Source organism: Heterodontus francisci, chromosome 2 (assembly GCF_036365525.1).
Source record: "Heterodontus francisci isolate sHetFra1 chromosome 2, sHetFra1.hap1, whole genome shotgun sequence".
Taxonomy (NCBI): Eukaryota; Metazoa; Chordata; class Chondrichthyes; order Heterodontiformes; family Heterodontidae; genus Heterodontus; species Heterodontus francisci.
This window is the reverse complement of record NC_090372.1, coordinates 213202648-213220571: the sequence shown is the minus strand read 5'-3', so window position 1 is coordinate 213220571 and position 17924 is coordinate 213202648. Positions and strand designations below refer to the sequence as shown.

Below are 17924 nucleotides of genomic sequence, written 5' to 3'. Positions count from 1 at the left end.
ACATTGAACTCCATCAGCTACAGTTTTATTATTATTATTGATACAGCACTGAAACAGGCCTTTCGGCCCACCGAGTCTGTGCCGACCAACAACCACCCATTTGTACTAATCCTACATTAATCCCATATTCCCTACCACATCCCCACCTTCCCTCAATTCTCCTACCACCTACCTACACTAGGGGCAATTTACAATGGCCAATTTACCTATCAACTGCAAGTCTTTGGCTGTGAGTGGAAACCGGAGCACCCGGAGGAAACCCACAGGGAGAACTTGCAAACTCCACACAGGCCGTACCCAGAACTGAACCCAGGTCGCTGGAGCTGTGAGGCTGCGGTGCTAATCACTGTGCCGTCCATTTAATCTATTAATGTCCCTTTGCAAGTTTCTGCCCTCACCTACACTACTTACTTTGCCATTTAACTTAGATTCATCAACAAACTTGAATTTATGGCTCTTTATTCCTTTATCCAAGTCATTTATAAATATAGTGAAAAGCTAAGGCCCCAGTACAGATCCCTGCGGGACTCCAGTAATCACATCCTGCCAATTTGAGTACACGGCCATTATCCCGACTCTCTTTCTCCTACCTCCTAACCAATATCCTAGATATGTCAAAAGGTCGCCTCCAATTTCATACACTTTCATTTTTGCTAATAGTCTTTTTTTTAGAACATTACAGCGCAGTACAGGCCCTTCGGCCCTCGATGTTGCGCCGACCTGTGAAACCATCTGACCTACACTATTCCATTTTCATCCATATGTCTATCCAATGACCACTTAAATGCCCTTAAAGTTGGCGAATCTACTACTGCTGCAGGCAGGGCGTTCCACGCCCTTACTACTGAGATTCTATATTGAGGGTGTGTGTGTGTGTAACAGTGTGTGTATTATAACTCTCTTACTGAATGCCTTCTAGAAGTCCATATAATATTCATAGACATTCCCTTATCTACCACATTATTTACCTGCACAACAAAATTCAGCTGGGTTAGTTAGGCATGACTTGCCCTGTACCGACTCTCCTTAATCAATTAATACTTGTCCGAGTGCTCAGTCACTCTGTCCCGAATCACAGAATCTAGTAACATCTCCATAGCTGATATTAGACTAATAGGTCTATAATGTCTTAGTTTCTCTCTGCAACCCTTCCTAAATAATGACATTAAATAAACATTAGAGATTTTCTAGTCTAAGGAGACAATGCCTGAATCAAGAGAGTTTGGGAGATCAGCACGAACACATCAACAATGTCTTCACTTGCTTTTTTAATATCCTGAGATTGAAACCATCAGGTCCTGGAGTCTTGTCAATTGTCAATCTCATTATTTTCTCCATTACCTTTGTTTTTAACTTGTATTCAATCTTGTAAATTTATCCCCTTGATTTCCCTCTAGTTTTACTTGTATGTCTGGTACTTCATCCTCTTCCACTGCTGTGAAGACCGATACAAATTAATTATTTAGCAAGTCTGCCATTTCTTGATTTCCAAAGTCAATTTAATGACTTTGATTTAGATGCATAATTTTTGATCAATGTGCATTACTTTCCATTGCTGATTGTTAAATTTTCATTTGTCCTCCCAATCATATAATCAGTCTAAATCCTTTATTAAATCTTTAGCTGCATCCTTTGTCTCTGCTGTCTTCCCTACTCTGTTAGAAAACGTAGAATTAGCTTCAGTATCAAGGTCATTTATGTAGATCATGGTACTCCATCCAGCACCTCCCAAAGTGCCTTTACTCCTTCTGTTGTCTGTTATTTTAGACTAACATTTATCCACCTTCATTGTTTTACCCTCACTTTCTATGTCTTTTAGTTCATTTAGAAGTCTTTCTTATGGAACTTTGTCAAAAGCTTTATGAATGTCCAAGGAAACAACATAAAAGTGAGTTCCACTATCTATTCTATCTGTGACATTCTCAAACAAATGAAGATGATTTGTCAGAGAGAATCTTGCATTCTAAATTCATGCTGAATGCTTTTTATCATATTGTGATACATTACTCCACCAATTTCTTCCTCATAACTCTTCTAGGCCTTTACACTTGTAATTGGCTTCTATATTCCTGAGCTAAGGAGTGAGGTGAGGGGAGGGGTAGAGAGACATAATCAACCAGCCAGGGTTCCTGTAGTCCTTGATGGAAAGTTTGTACATGTAAGTGTCTGTGTGCATGTTGTGTGTACATCAGGTCAGGGAAGGATACTCATAGTCCACAAACATACGACACTGTTGGACTGCTCTATCCAGCCTTTCCCACACATGCCTTGTGCATCATTATACAGACACTATCCGAAAGCCATGTACTTGCATGTGTTACGACCAAGGCGGGAGGAGTGCACTGTTAATTCAGTCCCACTTCTCCAAAGGTCACAACATCTATTTAAATTTTCCCACTAACCAATACGGTCAATCATATACTCTGTATTTCTCAGGATAAAACACACCAACCAGGTTTCTTTAATAAACAACAAAATTATCAGTTTATTATAAAACAAGTCTTAACCAGTAATGAAGTAAAGCATAAACACATAGATTGAAATATTAAAGTTCCCTTTTTACCTTAGCCCCTCACAGACAGACAGACACACACATATATACCGGTTAACCGGAAAAATAAAGGGATTTGCATTTTAGAACTCTTATTAAAAAAACAGACAAAAAAAAAACACTTGGACTGAATACTTGCTCATTCTTGAAGAAACAGCAGCTGAGATATGTTGTGTTCCCACACTTTCCTCTGAGTACACGTAGACAGGTCACCGGGATCTTCTAGAACAGTTCTTTTCAGGCGGCGTTAAAAATTAATTTAGCAGGCTTTTCTTCACAGACAGGAGATGAGATGAGTTGACACGGTGGACTTCTCAGGGTCTTTTAGAGAGGTGCTGGAAAGATGAGCCGGGTTGTGGTCTTCTCTCCTACCTTGGGAATTCTCTGCTTTCCTTGGAAGTTCTCTTCTGCAACTCCAAACAATTCAGAAGTAAAACTGGAAACAGAAAGTCCACCTTCTGACCTGTCACATCTCGGCACACATCTTCCCCGGTTACCAAGGTTTCTGATCTATTTTTAACTTGAGTCATGTGACAAGCAGTAAATATTGTTGTCAAACAAGCCTTTTCAGTGTTTTCTTGATGACCCTCTTGGAAAAAAAAACTGGCCCAACATTTCTTCAGTTTGACTATGAATTCCTCAAAAATTATATTTAACATTAACATAAGCACTTTCATAAGACCTGGGGGGAGGAGAAAACCCAGTTTAAAAATTCAGGCTTATTAGGGGAAAAAGTCGAGAAAATTCCTCTCCGACTCCCTTAGGCAATCAAAATTAGGCCAGGAGATCACTCTGGCCTGGATTCTTTTCTTTTCTTTTGGGCCTCCTTATCTCGAGAGACAATGGATACGCGCCTGGAGGTGGTCAGTGGTTTGTGAAGCAGCGCCTGGAGTGGCTATAAAGGCCAATTCTGGAGTGACAGGCTCTTCCACAGGTGCTGCAGCTGGACTTATAACCCGTAACTGCTGCCTTCCGTGTTGTTTCAGTCGCTGTGAGGCAACTATGGAGTGACCTCTCCATGGCGCATGCCTGGGCAAATTTATGGAGGTTGAGAGTTGCCCAGTCGTCAAAACCCCCCTCTCGGCCTTTCTGGTGGGGTCCAAAGGAGTGCAGGACACGACGTTTGGCACCAGTATGGCTGCAGGAACTGCCGGAAACATGCCAAAGGTGACACATGACCGCCTACGGGGTTCCGCTCCGGATTTTCTGTTAGGGTTTACTCCCTTAGCCTTGGTCTCTCCCGAGACGCCCACAAGGCAGTGGGGTTGTTGGGGCTGGCCTGGATTAATGTTATATGAACCTACCTTTTGTATGAGGTGATCCCAGCCTCAGCCAGAAACAGGTCTGGTTCTCGCTTGAAGGAATTCAGTGAATCAACATCCAGTACATGAGCTTGCAACCTGTTCCAGACTTGCACTATTCCCTGGGAAAAGAACCTCCTCCTGATATCTAACTCAATCTGGTCTTGTATAATTTGAGACTGTGACCCCTATCTTTCCCAGCCTGTTTAGTTGAAAGAAACTTTCTACACAAACATAAAATGTTCCCTTAATCATCTTATAAACCTTGGTCAAATCATTCTCATGAATAATGTCACTTCAGTGAGGTATTGCAGGGTTACTGCCCATCATGAAACCACACCACAGTAAGAGTCAGCACCTTCAGGAGGAAGAAGAAAGGAGACTGGGGGGTGCGGGGTGGGGGGGGGGGTTGGTGTGGAGGAAACAAAAATCACAGTCATTCATTGGACTGGGTCAGCGGCAAATCGACAGCACTCGCCACAGACCTTGAAGAAAGCTGCCCACACAAATCTAGCAATCTCTGGCATTTTTTTCCCTCTCCCGATGGCAGTTTAAATCTAGCACCAAGTCAAGGGAATCTCCAGGCATGTAGCAGCAGTGATGTCAGCAAGCAGGTAAGCAGCCAATCACATTGAAATATTCATACACTGCAAACCAGGAAGTTAAAAGCACTTAGTGGGCTGGATTTTTCATTTTAGGATCGGGAACCCAGCGTCGGGACGACTTCCAAGTCTTGACCCTGGACCATGTCAGAAATTGTCACCCGACGTGGTTTTTATGGCATTAGTCGATTAATGGCCAGAGGGCACACTCGCCATCCAATTAAGGATGGTGGTCGGGCTGCTGATGCTGGAGGGCCAATAGGAGCTGTAGCCTGCCGATGCGGGTGAGGGAGAGGGAGGACATATCAAAATGGGGGATGGAGTTGCCCTCTTAGCACGTTGAAAATTTTGAATAATCAGATGGTCCCTAACAGCCAGGCTGCCATTGTGAAGGGAGATTCCCTCCACAATGGTGGGCTGCAGCCACAACTGTAGCGATCGTTCGCCATAGGTACTAGAGGTTTAAATCTGTATGAAGCGCTCTTCCCCCATCAGCTGCCGGGAGGCCACCTCCCTTCACTGGCTGTGTTTTGGCCACTGCAGCGGGCCTGCAAGCCGACTGCAAAATTCCAGTTGGCATGGGAGAATTGCTTTAATAGGCCCCTTAATCATTTCAGTTGGCTACCCACAGCTTGCAGGAAGGTAACTGTTCTGCCCCCAACACTCCCTGTTCCAAAATGGCTCAGAGGCGAGAAGGTGCCGGCAAACTGGCACACTGGCCAGTGACGTGGAATTACGGGCCCACCCCCATCAGCCTTTGACAATCCTGCCCAATATTTTTCAGGTAACAAAATAAATGATTATGATTGGACTAAGATAGAAGCTAAAATAAAGATAAACAAGCTTTTAAAAAAATGGTTAAATTTTTTATCAATGGAGTAGTTTGACATTCCACAAATATAAAATTAGTTTCTCAGGGCCAGTGAGGGTGTTTAGCAGTAATTATAAAATTACTATGCCATTAAAAATCCAGTTACACCTGTATGAACCCCATTGAGATCAACAAAATAAAAGAACCAAATTTACGACCCCAAAAAAAGACAAGATTTCTCTTTGATAACTTTTACTTTAACAATCAAACCAAAATTAACATGACAAATCACGATCAGTATATATTTTACAAATTACACATGAACTATCAGATACAACAAAGATAGATCTCACTGATTTACTGGGCAGGCCACTCAGCATGCATGGCACCAATTACAGCCACAAAGTTCTTCAAATTTCTGAACTTTTTCAGGTAGTCTTCCAAGATGTACTCCTGATTCTCATCTGACAGCAGTTCCCCTTCAACCCAAGCTCTACGGGTACGGTCTTCATCAAAACAACAACGCACTACTCCAGAACCACCTCAGCTCTGCTCACAACAGTCTTGATGACATAAATCCACTAGTCTTATCTTTATCTGAGCCCTTCAGTGACAATCCTGTGCACTCTATGGCCGTGCCTGATTAATCAGTTACCTTAAGTAACAGAAACAGCTCCTCAATCCAGCCTTCACTTTCTTCAACCTACCTGCACTCCACCCTTAGCCATAGAGTCATACAGCATAGAAACAGGCCCTTTGGCCCACCATGTCCATGCCGACCATAATGCCTATCTATACTAATCCCACCTGCCTGCATTAATTCCATATCCCTCTATGCCTTGCTCATTCAAGTACCTGTCCAGATGCCTCTTAAATGTTGCTACTGTTCCTGCCTCCACCACCTCCTCAGGCAGCTCATTCCAGATACCCACCATTCTTTGTGTGAAAAATTTACCCCTTTGATCCCCTTTAAACCTCCTCCCTTTCACCTTAAATCTATGCCCGCTAGTTTTAGTCACCCCTACCATGGGAAACAGACTCTGGCTATCTACCCTATCTATGCCCCTCATAATTTTATATGCCTCTATCATGTCCCCTCTCAGCCTCCTTCGCTCTTGGGAAAACAGACCCAGCCTATCCAATCTCTCTTTATAACTCAAGCCCTCCAAAACAGGCAACATGCTGGTGAATCTTTTCTGCACCCTCTCTAGCTTAATCACATCTTTCCTGTAGTGCGGTGACCAGAACTGCACACAGTACTCCAAGTGCGGCCTAACCAATGTTATGTACAACTGTAACATGACGTCCCAACTCTTGTACTCAATGTCTCGTCCAATGAAGGCAAGCATGCCATACACCTTCTTCACCACCCTGTCTACCTGTGTTGCCACTTTCAGGGAGCTATGTACTTGCACCCCAAGGTCTCTCTGCTCAACAACTCTCCCCAGGGCCCTGCCATTCACTGTATATGTCCTGCCCTGGTTTAACTTCCCAAAATGCATCATTTCACACTTGTCTGCATGAAATTCCATTTGCAAACCCTTGCCCACTTTCCCAGTTGATCTATATCCTGTTGTAATCTTAGACAACCTTCTTCACTGTCCACTATACCACCAATTTTGGTGCCATCTGCAAATTTACTAATCATGCTCCCGACATTCTCATCCAAGTCATTAATATACATGACAAGCAACAGAGGGCCCAGCACCGATCCCTGCGGCACACCACTGGTCACCGGCCTCCAATTTGAAAAACAACCCTCCACCACCACCCTCTGCCTCCTATCACCAAGCCAATTTTGTATCCAATTGTCTAGCTCACCTTGGATCCCATGTGTTCAAACCTTCCAAACCAACCTACCAAGCGGGACCTTGTCAAAGGCCTTGCTAAAGTCCATGTAGACAACATCCACCACCCTGCCCTCGTCAATCCTCTTGGTCACCTTCTCAAAAAACTCAATCAAATTCGTGAGACATGATTTCCCATGCACAAAGCCATGCTGACTATCCCTAATCAGACCTTGCCTTTCCAAATGCATATAAATCCTGTCTCTCAGAATCCCTTCCAATAACTTTCCCACCACAGATGTAAGGCTCACCGGCCTGTAGTTCCCTGGCTTATCCCTGCTGCCCTTCTTAAATAAAGGCACAACATTAGCTATCCTCCAGTCTTCCGGTACCTCACCCGTGGCTAACGATGATACAAAAATCTCTGCCAGGGCCCCAGCAATCTCCTCCCTTGCTTCCCATAGCATCCTGGGATACACCTGGTCAGGCCCTGGGGATTTATCCACCTTAATGCGCTTCAAAACCTCCAACACCTCCTCCTTTGTAATGTTGATATGCTCCAGGATATCGCTGTTCCCTCCCTTGAACTCACTAGCTTCTATGACCTTCTCCACGGTAAATACAGACGAGAAGTATTCATTTAAGACCTCGCCCATTTCCCGTGACTCCACACATAGATTACCACAGTGATCCTTAAGGGGACCTACTCTCTCTCTAGCTACCTTTTTACTCTTAATATTCTGAGAGAATCTTTTAGAATTCTCCTTTTTCTTATTTGCCAGGGAAATCTCATTCCTTTCAATCCCTTTTCGCCCTCCTAATTTCCTCCTTAAGTGTACTGCTACATCCCTTCTACTTCTCGAGGTACTCGCTTGATCCCAGCTGCCTATACCTGATATATGCCTCCTTCTTTGTCCTGAGCAGACCCTCAATATCCCTCGTCAACTAAGGTTCCCTAAACTTGCCAGCCTTGCCCTTCCATCTAACAGGAATATGCTGGCCCTGACCTCTTCCTATCTCACTTTTAAAAGCCTCCCACTTGCCAGACGTCCCTTTACCTGTAAGCAGCCTCTCCCAATCAACTTTTGAGAGTTCCTGTCTGATGCCATTGAAATTAGCCTTCCCCCAATTTAGGACTTCAACTTGAGGACCAGTCCTATCCTTTTCCATAACTATCTTGAAGCTAATAGAGTTATGGTCACTATCCCCGAAATGCTCCCCCACTGACACTTCTACCACTTGACCGGCTTAATGCCCTAGGATTCAGTCCAGTACTGCCCCTTCCCTTGTAGGGCTTTCTACATACTGGCTCAAAAAGCTCTCCTGTATGCATTTTAAGAATTCCGCCCCTTTTAAGCCTTTTGCACTAAGACTATCCCAGTTAATATTGGGGAAGTTGAAATCCCCTACTATTATTACCCTATTATTTTTACACCTCTCTGAGATTTGCCTACATATCTGCTCCTCTATCTCTTCCTGACTGTTTGGAGGCCTGTAATCAGCCAAGTGATTGGCCCCCTTTTTGTTTTTAAGTTCTACCCAAATAGCCTCATTTGAGGAACCTTCTAAGATGTCATCCCTCCTTACTGCAGTAATTGACTCCTTGATCAAGAGTGCATGCCACCTCGTCTTTTATCCCCTCCCCTGTCACGCCTGAAGATTCTATACCCTGGAATATTGAGCTGCCAGTCCTGTCCCTCAACCATGTCTTTGTGATAGCAATCATATCATAATCCCATGTGCTAATCAACGCCCTCAATTCATCTGCCTTACTAGTAAGACACCTTGCATTGAAATAGATGCAATCCAACCTTGCATTTTTCCCTTGTGCCTTACCAGGTCTATAACTGCTTGTGTGATCTGAGCTTAGATGGCTCTGTGTCTCTTTTATCTGGTTCCAACCAGTTTCTGTTTCCCCAGAAACCTAAGTTTTAGTTTCTGTTTCAGTTTTAGTTTGCCTTTCAGTTAGGGTCTGTCTCAAAAAAAAAAACAAGCTTTGAAACCAGGATGAGGGCACCTAACAGAACATTCGACAAGTCATCTGTTCAGACAATAGCTCGCACATGCTACCACACTGGTCCTGCAAAACTTAAGGATCTTTATCTTAAGGATTTTTACAATGAGGCTAACAGCATAAGAGTGGAAATTCTCATCAATTCATAGATTTCCTATTGATTGCAGTCTGGCAGGGTTGGGGGGTGGGCTGTGCCCAATAGCACATCCTCTGGAAAAGTGTAGAATCACTGACACCTACTTCTGGATTTTCATGTTATTCTGTGCATATACGGACTCTAGAAGTTGCTGTCAGTTTCATTGCTGTCAGCTTCAATGGAGTAATGACTGTGAATGCTAAGTTTTGCTATCATTAACACCACAAACTCCGGGCCATTATTTTACTCTGCTCTGAGTCATCAGAATCATAGAATCTTACAGGACAGAAGGAGGCCATTTGGCCAATCTTTGAAAAAACTGTCCTATTTAGTCTCGCAACCCAGCTTTTTCCCACCTAACCCTTCAAATTAGTCCTCAGCATTTGGGAGTCCTGCAACACAGGGCATTGCAGCGTGGGTTTGTGTGCAGTCTCAGCATCTTAATATGGGGAGCTGCAAGGAGAGCACAGGCAGTGCATACAGGGTAAGAGGAGGCAGCATGATCCTGGACTGTGCACCTTCTAGAATTATATAATAGTACAGCACTGAAGGAAGCCATTTGGTCCATCAAAGTCTGCAATGGCTCTTTCAAGGAGCGGTCCAATTAGTTCCACTCCCCTGCACTTTCCTCTAAGCCCAGCAATTTTTTCTCCTTCAAGTATTTATCCAGTTGCCCTTTGAAACCTTCTTGCAGAGTGGTGCTGGCAGGAATGGGTGATGTTGAGCAACTCCAGTGACTAAAATCTCTTTTTTTTAAAATTCCATTATTTATTTTTGGGGCTGTCAGTTTTTCCTCCCCTCTTTTCCTGACCACGGTTCCATGTGAATTTGGCATACTCCAGCACGTCGTCCATTATTCATGTGTAAACCTTGGCGGTGAGCATTATCAAGTGTTTTAACCACAAGGGACTGCACAGCCCAGCAGAATCCAGTCACCCTTTGTACAAGTTTCACAGTCATCCACATTCCCTAATTTGGTATTATTTCTGATGAAGGGTCACAAACTTGAAACGTTAACTCTGTTTATCGCTACACAGATGCTGCCCGACCTGCTGAATATTTCCAGCATTTTCTGTTCTCATTTCAGAGTTCCAGCAGCTGCAGTATTCTGCTCTTATTAAAAACATTTCTATTTAGCTCACTCATATGAGTTCCAACATCTCAAAATGCCTCTTCGGGTAATTGTTTACTTTTTGGACAATTGTCAACACTGGTTGGATGCATTTTTGGAAGTTTCATCACATGATTTCCCACCTCCAACCTCCTCGTCCCCAGGTACCCACCATTGGTCACCGGATATATGTATCCTTGTGTCGCTTCACCTTTCCATTCCCAAATGGAAAATAAGCAGACTCTCCATTACCCAATTGGATGATTCTTGACTGTCAGTTAAACGGCCTCTTTCCAATATTTTTATAACTAAGAAATGAAACTTTGAAAGAAGGGAAGAAACGTATTTTTAATGCTCCGGTGATTTTTCTCCTGGGTGCTGCTCACAGCAGAATCCTGGAGATTAACCTTTAATTCCTGGAGACTCTGGAGGTTGGTAACATTGGAAGTCTGGTTTGACACTCAATCCCTCAGTATTAGAGTGAGATAAAGGCTTTGAAAGAGGAAAATCAGTTGTCCCGTTTGTTTTTAGCTTTGCATTGTTCAGCTCTGCATTATCCTATTGGCCACATTAATCTTCTGTTCCAGAAAGCCGTGACTCTTGTTTCATTTGGCGGGCAGGGATGGAGGGAGGGAAGAGGGTCAGTTGCTTAAGAGATGGATAGTTTGAAGCACAGTGCAGAGACAAAGACAGGTTATTGGTGCGGGCTACTCACTGACAAATGGCTGTGAATAACATTAGCATTGCTGCTGAGTCCTGTGCGCTCTGTCTGTCTCTCTGCAGAGTCCCCGGGGACATCGACGAGGTCAACGCCCTCAAGCTGCAAGTGGATCAGTGGGTTATCCCACAAGGGCTGACAGACCCCCATGTTCCAGGTAATGCCACTTGCTAATCACAGTGAAGGATGTCTGTACTAGGAGAGTACAACTTGTTGTCACTGGTATGTTGGGATGGTGCTCTTCAGCTTGACACATTTGTCAGTATTTGTGCCACATCCATCCCCCACCCCCCTCCCTCCCGCCCTATTACACCTGAGAAGTGAACCTCAAGCTCCTTTCCTCAAAGCTGACTCTGTGTGATCTTGCCCTGTTTATCTTCGTTAAGGACCCTTACAAAAGCTCAGAGCAGTAAGGCTCAATCATTCCCATACGCACCATCAATAACATATTCTTTCCCCTTTGCTTCCTCTCCCTCTGCTCTGGCAGCAGACAAAATCACAGAATTATTATATAAAAGAGTGAGGCCATTTGGCCTATCGTGTATGCGCTGGCTCTGCTAAGGAGCAATTCACCTAGTGCCACTCCCCTGCCTTCTCTTCCTTTTCAGATAGCAATCCAATTCCCTCTTGAATACTTCGATTGAACCTGCCTCCACCACACTCTCAGGCAGTGCATTCTAGATCCCAACCACTTACTGTGTAACAAAAATATTTTCCTCATGTTGTTGTTGCTCCTTTTGCCAATTGCCTTAAATCTGTGCCTCGATCCTTCCAGCAATGGGAACAGTTTTTCCCTTTCTACTCTGTCCAGATCCTTCATGATTTTGAAAACTTCTGTCAAATCTCCTTTCAACCTTCTCTTCTCGAAGGAAATAGTCCCAACTTCTCCAATCTATCCATATAACTGAAGTTCCTCATCCCTGGAACCATTCTCGTGAATCTTTTCTGCACTCTCTCTGAGGCCTTCACATCTTGCCTAAGTTGTGGTGCCCAGAACTGGACACAGTACTCCAGTTGAGGCTGAACCTGTGTCCTGTACAAGTTTAACATAACTTACTTGCTCTTGTACCTTATGCCCCTATTAATAAAGCCAAGGATGCTGTATGTGTTATTAACTGCTCTCTTAACCTGTCTTTCCACCTTCAATGATTTATGCACGTATACACTCAGGTCCCTCTGCTCCTGCACCCCCTTTAGAATTGTACCTTTTATTTTATATTGTCTCTCTGCATTCTTCCTACTTCACACTTTGCTGCATTAAATTTCATCTGCCATTAATCTGCCCATTCCACCAACTTGTCTTATGTCCTTTTGAAGTTCCACACTATCCTCCTCACGGTTCACAATGCTTCCAAGTTTTGTATCATCCCCAAATTTTGAAATTGTGCCCTATACACCAAGGTCCAGGTAATTAATATAATATCAGGACGAGCAAGGGTCCAACACCGACCCCTGAGGAACTCCACTACAAACCTTCCTCCAGCCCAAAAACATCATTAACCACTGTTTCCTGTCACTCAGCCAACTTCATATCCATGTTGCTACTGTCCCTTTTATTCCGTGAGCTGTAACTTTGCTCACAAGTCTGTTGTGTGACACTTTATCAAATGCCTTTTGGAAGTCCATGTACACCACATCAATAGCATTACCCTCATCGGCCGTCTCTGTTACCCCGTCAAAAAACTCCACCAAGTTAATTAAACATGATTTACCCTCAACAAATCCGTTCTGGCTTTCCTTAATTAATCCCCATTTGCTGAAGTGGCTATTAATTTTGTCCCAAATTATTGTTTCTAGAAACTTCCCCACCACCGAGATTAAACTGACAGGCCTTTAGTTTTTTTTAAAATTCATTCATGGGATGTGGGCGTCGCTGGCCAGGCCAGCATTTATTGCCCATCCCTAATTGCCCTTGAGAAGGTGGTGGTGAGCTGCCTTCCTGAACCACTGCAGTCCATGTGGGGTAGGTACACCCACAGTGCTGTTAGGAAGGGAGTTACAGGATTTTGACCCAGCGACAGTGAAGGAACAGCGATATAGTTCCAAGTCAGGATGGTGTGTGACTTGGAGGGGAACTTGCAGGCGGTGGTGATCCCATGCATTTACTGCCCTTGTCCTTCTAGTTGGTACAGGTCACAGGTTTGGAAGGTGCTGTCCAAGGAGCCTTGGTGCATTGCTGCAGTGCATCTTGTAGATGGTACACACTGCTGCCACTGTGCGTTGGTGGTGGAGGGAGTGAATGTTTGTAGATGGGGTGCCAGTCAAGCGGGCGGCTTTGTCCTGGATGGTGTCGAGCTTCTTGAGTGTTGTTGGAGCTGCATCCATCCAGGCAAGTGGAGAGTATTCCATCACACTCCTGACTTGTGCCTTGTAGATGGTGGACAGGCTTTGGGGAGTCAGGAGATGAGTTACCTGCCGCAGGATTCCTAGCCTCTGACTTGCTCATGCAGCCATGGTATTTATATGGCTACTCCAGTTCAGTTTCTGGTCAATGGTAGCCCCTAGGATGTTGATAGCAGGGGATTCAGCAACGGTAATGCCATTGAATGTCAAGGGGAGATGGTTAGATTCATTACCTGGCACTTGTGTGGCACAAATGATACTTGCCACTTATCAGCCCAAGCCTGGATATTGTCCAGGTCTTGCTGCATTTCTACATGGACTGCTTCAGTATTTGAGGAGTCGCGAGTGGTGCTGAACATTGTGCAATCATCAGCGAACATCCCCACTTCTGTTATGATTGAAGGAAGGTCATTGATGAAGCAGCTGAAGATGGTTGGACCTAGGACACTACCCTGAGGAACTCCTGCATTGATGTCCTGGAGCTCAGATGATTGACCTTCAACAACCACAACCATCTTCCTTTGTGCTAGGTATGACTCCAGCCAGTGGAGGGTTTTCCCCCTGATTCCCATTGACCTCAGTTTTGCTAGGGCTCCTTGATGCCATACTCAGTCAAATGCTGCCTTGATATCGAGGGCAGTCACTCTCACCTCACCTCTGGAGTTCAGCTCTTTTGTCCATGTTTGAACCAAGGCTGTAATGAGGTCAGGAGCTGAGTGGCCCTGGCGGAACCCAAACTGAGCGTCACTGAGCAGGTTATTGCTAAATTGCTGGGCTGATGTGCAATTCTTCAGTCCTCTGGCATCACCCCTGAGTCTAAAGAAGACTGGAAAGTTATGTCCAGTGCCTCTGCAATTTCCACTCTCACTTCCCTCAGTATCCTTGGATACATCTCATCCGGTCCTGGTGCCTTATCAACTTTAAGTACAGACAGTCTATCCAATACCACCTCCTTATCAATTTTAAACCTTTCAAGAGTCTGAATTACCTCCTCTTTCACCATGACTTGCGCAGCATCTTCTTCCTTGATAAAGACAGATGCAAAGTATTCATTTGATATCTCAGTCATGCCCTCTGCCTCCATGCGTAAATCCCCCTTTTGGTCTTTAATTGGCCCCACTCCGCCTTATACCACCTTTTTACTATTTATGTGCCTGTAGTAGACTTTTGGATTAGCTGCCAGTCCCTTTTCATAACCAGTAGCTTGTTTATTTTGGCCATGTCCTTGCAAAATCTATTACATTAATCAGATTTTCTTTCTTTAAAAAAAAAGAAAGTTTCTCCTTGCTATCTAACCATACGGAGCAGAAATGTTCCAGATTTAAGGGGATCAAATCAGCCAAAGCCATCCTCCTGCTTCTGATCACTCTCCACTCACTCCCACCATAAGCGGCAAAATTGGGCTCAATTGTGATGTCTCCATCTGAACAATTGAATAAGCAGGAGACGCTCTCTGCCAGAAGAACAGCTAGTTAAGCGTGGCACTGTGGGGACTGTGCCTTAACAAGAAGTTATTGCATTCATACTAGGGGAGCAAAATGGTGAGAGAGAGAACAGACTTTGCCTTCGATAATAGATTGCATTGCTGGCAATCATCGATGCACCAGAAGCAGCAGCAGCAGCTTTAAAATTAAGAAAGCCAATGGGATGTCGTTCCTCATGTCACCCTACAAAAGACGAAAGTGGAGAGCACTGACAAAATGATACATTATAGTATTGCTATTCCTCTGCTCAAAATGTTGCACTACATGCAAGAGCTGTGCTTTGATGTCATTCTGACAAATTAAATATAAGACACATTTTGGCACTATTAGTGCCCCATGAGGCACTATTAGTGCAGCAGGAGTTGCTTTCGCATTTGAAGACATTAAGCAACTGTACTGTTCTGCCATAATTTGTTAGGAAGCAGTTTAGAATTCCTACCATGCTTCTGATGTTCTCTTCCAAAGTAACCCTTTTAGTGCCAGAAAAGATTTCTCTCCCATGCTGTGGTACAGCACATGACAGCAGCAGTCATGGTGGGGCATAGCAAATCTGTAAATTTACCTTCCCTGTTCTGCGTGTTGGCTTTACTCACGTGCACCTTGGACAAAGAAAAGGTTCTTGTGTTGATACTTGACTGGGCTGGAGTTGGGCTGCTACAATTGACCTCAGCACTTTGGGTTGAGGCAGGGTGGGGTGGGGAAACAAGCAGGCTGGAAGTAAAAAAAAGAAAAGTTGCATTTTTATAGCTCCTTTTACAATCTCAGGACATCCCAAAGCACTTTACAGGCAATGAAGTACTTTTGAAGTGTAGTCACCGTTGTAATGTAGGAAATATGACAGCCAATGTACCCATAGCTGCTTCCCACAAACAGCAATGGGATAATGAGCATTTAATCTGTATTTAGTGATGTTGGTTGAGGGATAAATATTAGCCTCTGCTAAAAAAAAAACTCCTCTGCTCTTCTTCAGAATATGTCATGGGATCTTTTATGCTCACCTGAGAAACATCTGCCTTAACGTCTTATCTGAAAGACAGCACCTCCACCAGTGCAACACTCCTTTGTACTGCACTGGTGGCATCAGCATAGATTTTGAGCTCAAGTCTCTGGGATTTGAACCCACAACCTCTGACACAGAAGCAAGAGGGCTACCCACTAAGCCATGGTTGATGCTCGGCTTCCCCCTTATGGAATGATCAGTTGGTGGCGATAAAGAGTGGCTCAGTGAGAGTCAACATTTCAGGCGAGGAGAATGCTGATGGAAATTTTAAATAAGTTGATCAAAAAGATTGTGTTTACGCCATGGCGATGTGATTCTTATAAAACATGCTGAGGGTTACTTGCTAGCTCACCTCCCATTCACCTGGCAGACTTGGTTCCTGTGACAGGACCTTTGTTCCCACTGTGACTGAGCTGCTTTTCAGTACTGCTCTCTGCCCTATTCCCTGCAAAGGATGGGAAGGGAATGCTATTGGGAGATAGAGTTAAGGGGCTGAATTTTTGCCACAGTGCAGGAAACAGGAGCTGGGTCTGTTTTTTAGTCAGAAACCCGCCTCTGGTGGGAAACCGATTAAAGTTCAGATTTTCAGGAGGTTAAGCCCTTAATTGATATGGAGACAGGGCTCGTGTCCACTTAGAGCCAGTGGGGGGAGGAATGGAGGTGGGTCAGATCAAGTGTGAGACTCAAGGAGACACCCTGTGGCAGCCTTCACTGAAGCTGCTGGTTGTCCTGAGGGAGAGATCTGCGGTTTTTGCCAAATCTTTCCACTGCACCAGAGGAAAGATAGGAGGTGGGTTGAGTGCAGCATAAACACCAACAATGGCTGGTTGGGCTGAATGACCTGTTTCTGTGCCGTATATTTTTTTTTAAATTTTATTCATTCATGGGATGTCACTGGCCAGGCCAGCATTTATTGGCCATCCCTAATTGCCTTTGAGAAGGTGGTGGTGAGCTGCCTTCTTGAACAGCTGCAGTCCAGGTGAGGTAGGTACACCCACAGTGCTGTTAGGAAGAGAGTACCAGGATTTTGACACAGCGACAGTGAAGGAACAGCGATATAGTTCCAAGTCAGGATTGTGTGTGACTTGGAGGGGAACTTGCAGGTGTTCCCATGCATTTGCTGCCCTTGTCCTTCTAGTTGGTAAAGATCGCAGGTTTGGAAAGTGCTGTCTAAGGAGCCTTGGTGCATTGCTGCAGTGCATCTTGTAGATGGTACACACTGCTGCCACTGTGCGTCAGTGGTGGAGGGAGTGAATGTTTGTCGATGGGATGCCAATCAAGCGGGCTGCTTTGCCCTGGATGGTGTCGAGCTTCTTGAGTGTTGTTGGAGCTGCACCCATCCAGGCAAGAGGAGAATATTCCATCACACTCCTGACTTGTGCCTAGTAGTTGGTGGACAGGCTTTGGGGAGTCAGGAGGTGAGTTACTTGCCGCAGGATTCCTAGTCTTTGACCTGCTGTTGTAGCCATGGTATTTATATGATTACTCCAGTTCAGTTTCTGGTCAATAGTAGCCCCTAGGACGTTGATAGTAGGGGATTCAGCAATGGTAATGCCATTAAATGTCAAGGGGAGGTGGTCAGATTCTCCGTTGTTGGAGATGGTCATTGCCTGGCACTTGTGTGGTGCGAATGTTACTTGCCACTTATCAGCCCAAGCCTGGATATTGTCCAGGTCTTGCTGCATTTCTACACAGACTGCTTCAGGATCTGAGGAGTCACGAATGGTGCTGAACATTGTGCAATCATCAGCGAACATCCCCACTTCTGACCTTATGATTGAAGGAAGGTCATTGATGAAGCAGCTGAAGATGGTTGGACCTAGGACACTACCCTGAGGAACTCCTGCAGTGATGTCCTGGAGCTGAGATGATTGACCTCCTGTTTGCATGGGGATCTGGAGGCCTGATACCCGGGGCAGGGCGGAACCTCGCTTCATCGTTCTGATCTGGATCTAATGCTCAAGGCCGTGAGTGGAGAGGTGGGAGTTCCTGTTCCCAGAGGGTGGCAAAAGGAGGCCACCTCATCATGCAGCAGAGGCACCTTTCTGTTCAGCGTCATCTCCCTC

The 17924-nt window shown here is 44.8% G+C and overlaps 1 protein-coding gene across 1 annotated transcript in view; it reads left to right on the top strand.

Moving 5' to 3' along the window:
• arhgap39 (Rho GTPase activating protein 39) overlaps positions 1 to 17924 on the top strand; it is a 381858-nt gene that overhangs the window by 357405 nt on the left and 6529 nt on the right. The window contains exon 13 of the mRNA XM_068052219.1: positions 11097 to 11188. Within this exon, the coding sequence (XP_067908320.1) occupies positions 11097 to 11188 (92 nt within the window). The remainder of the gene's footprint in view (positions 1 to 11096; positions 11189 to 17924) is intronic.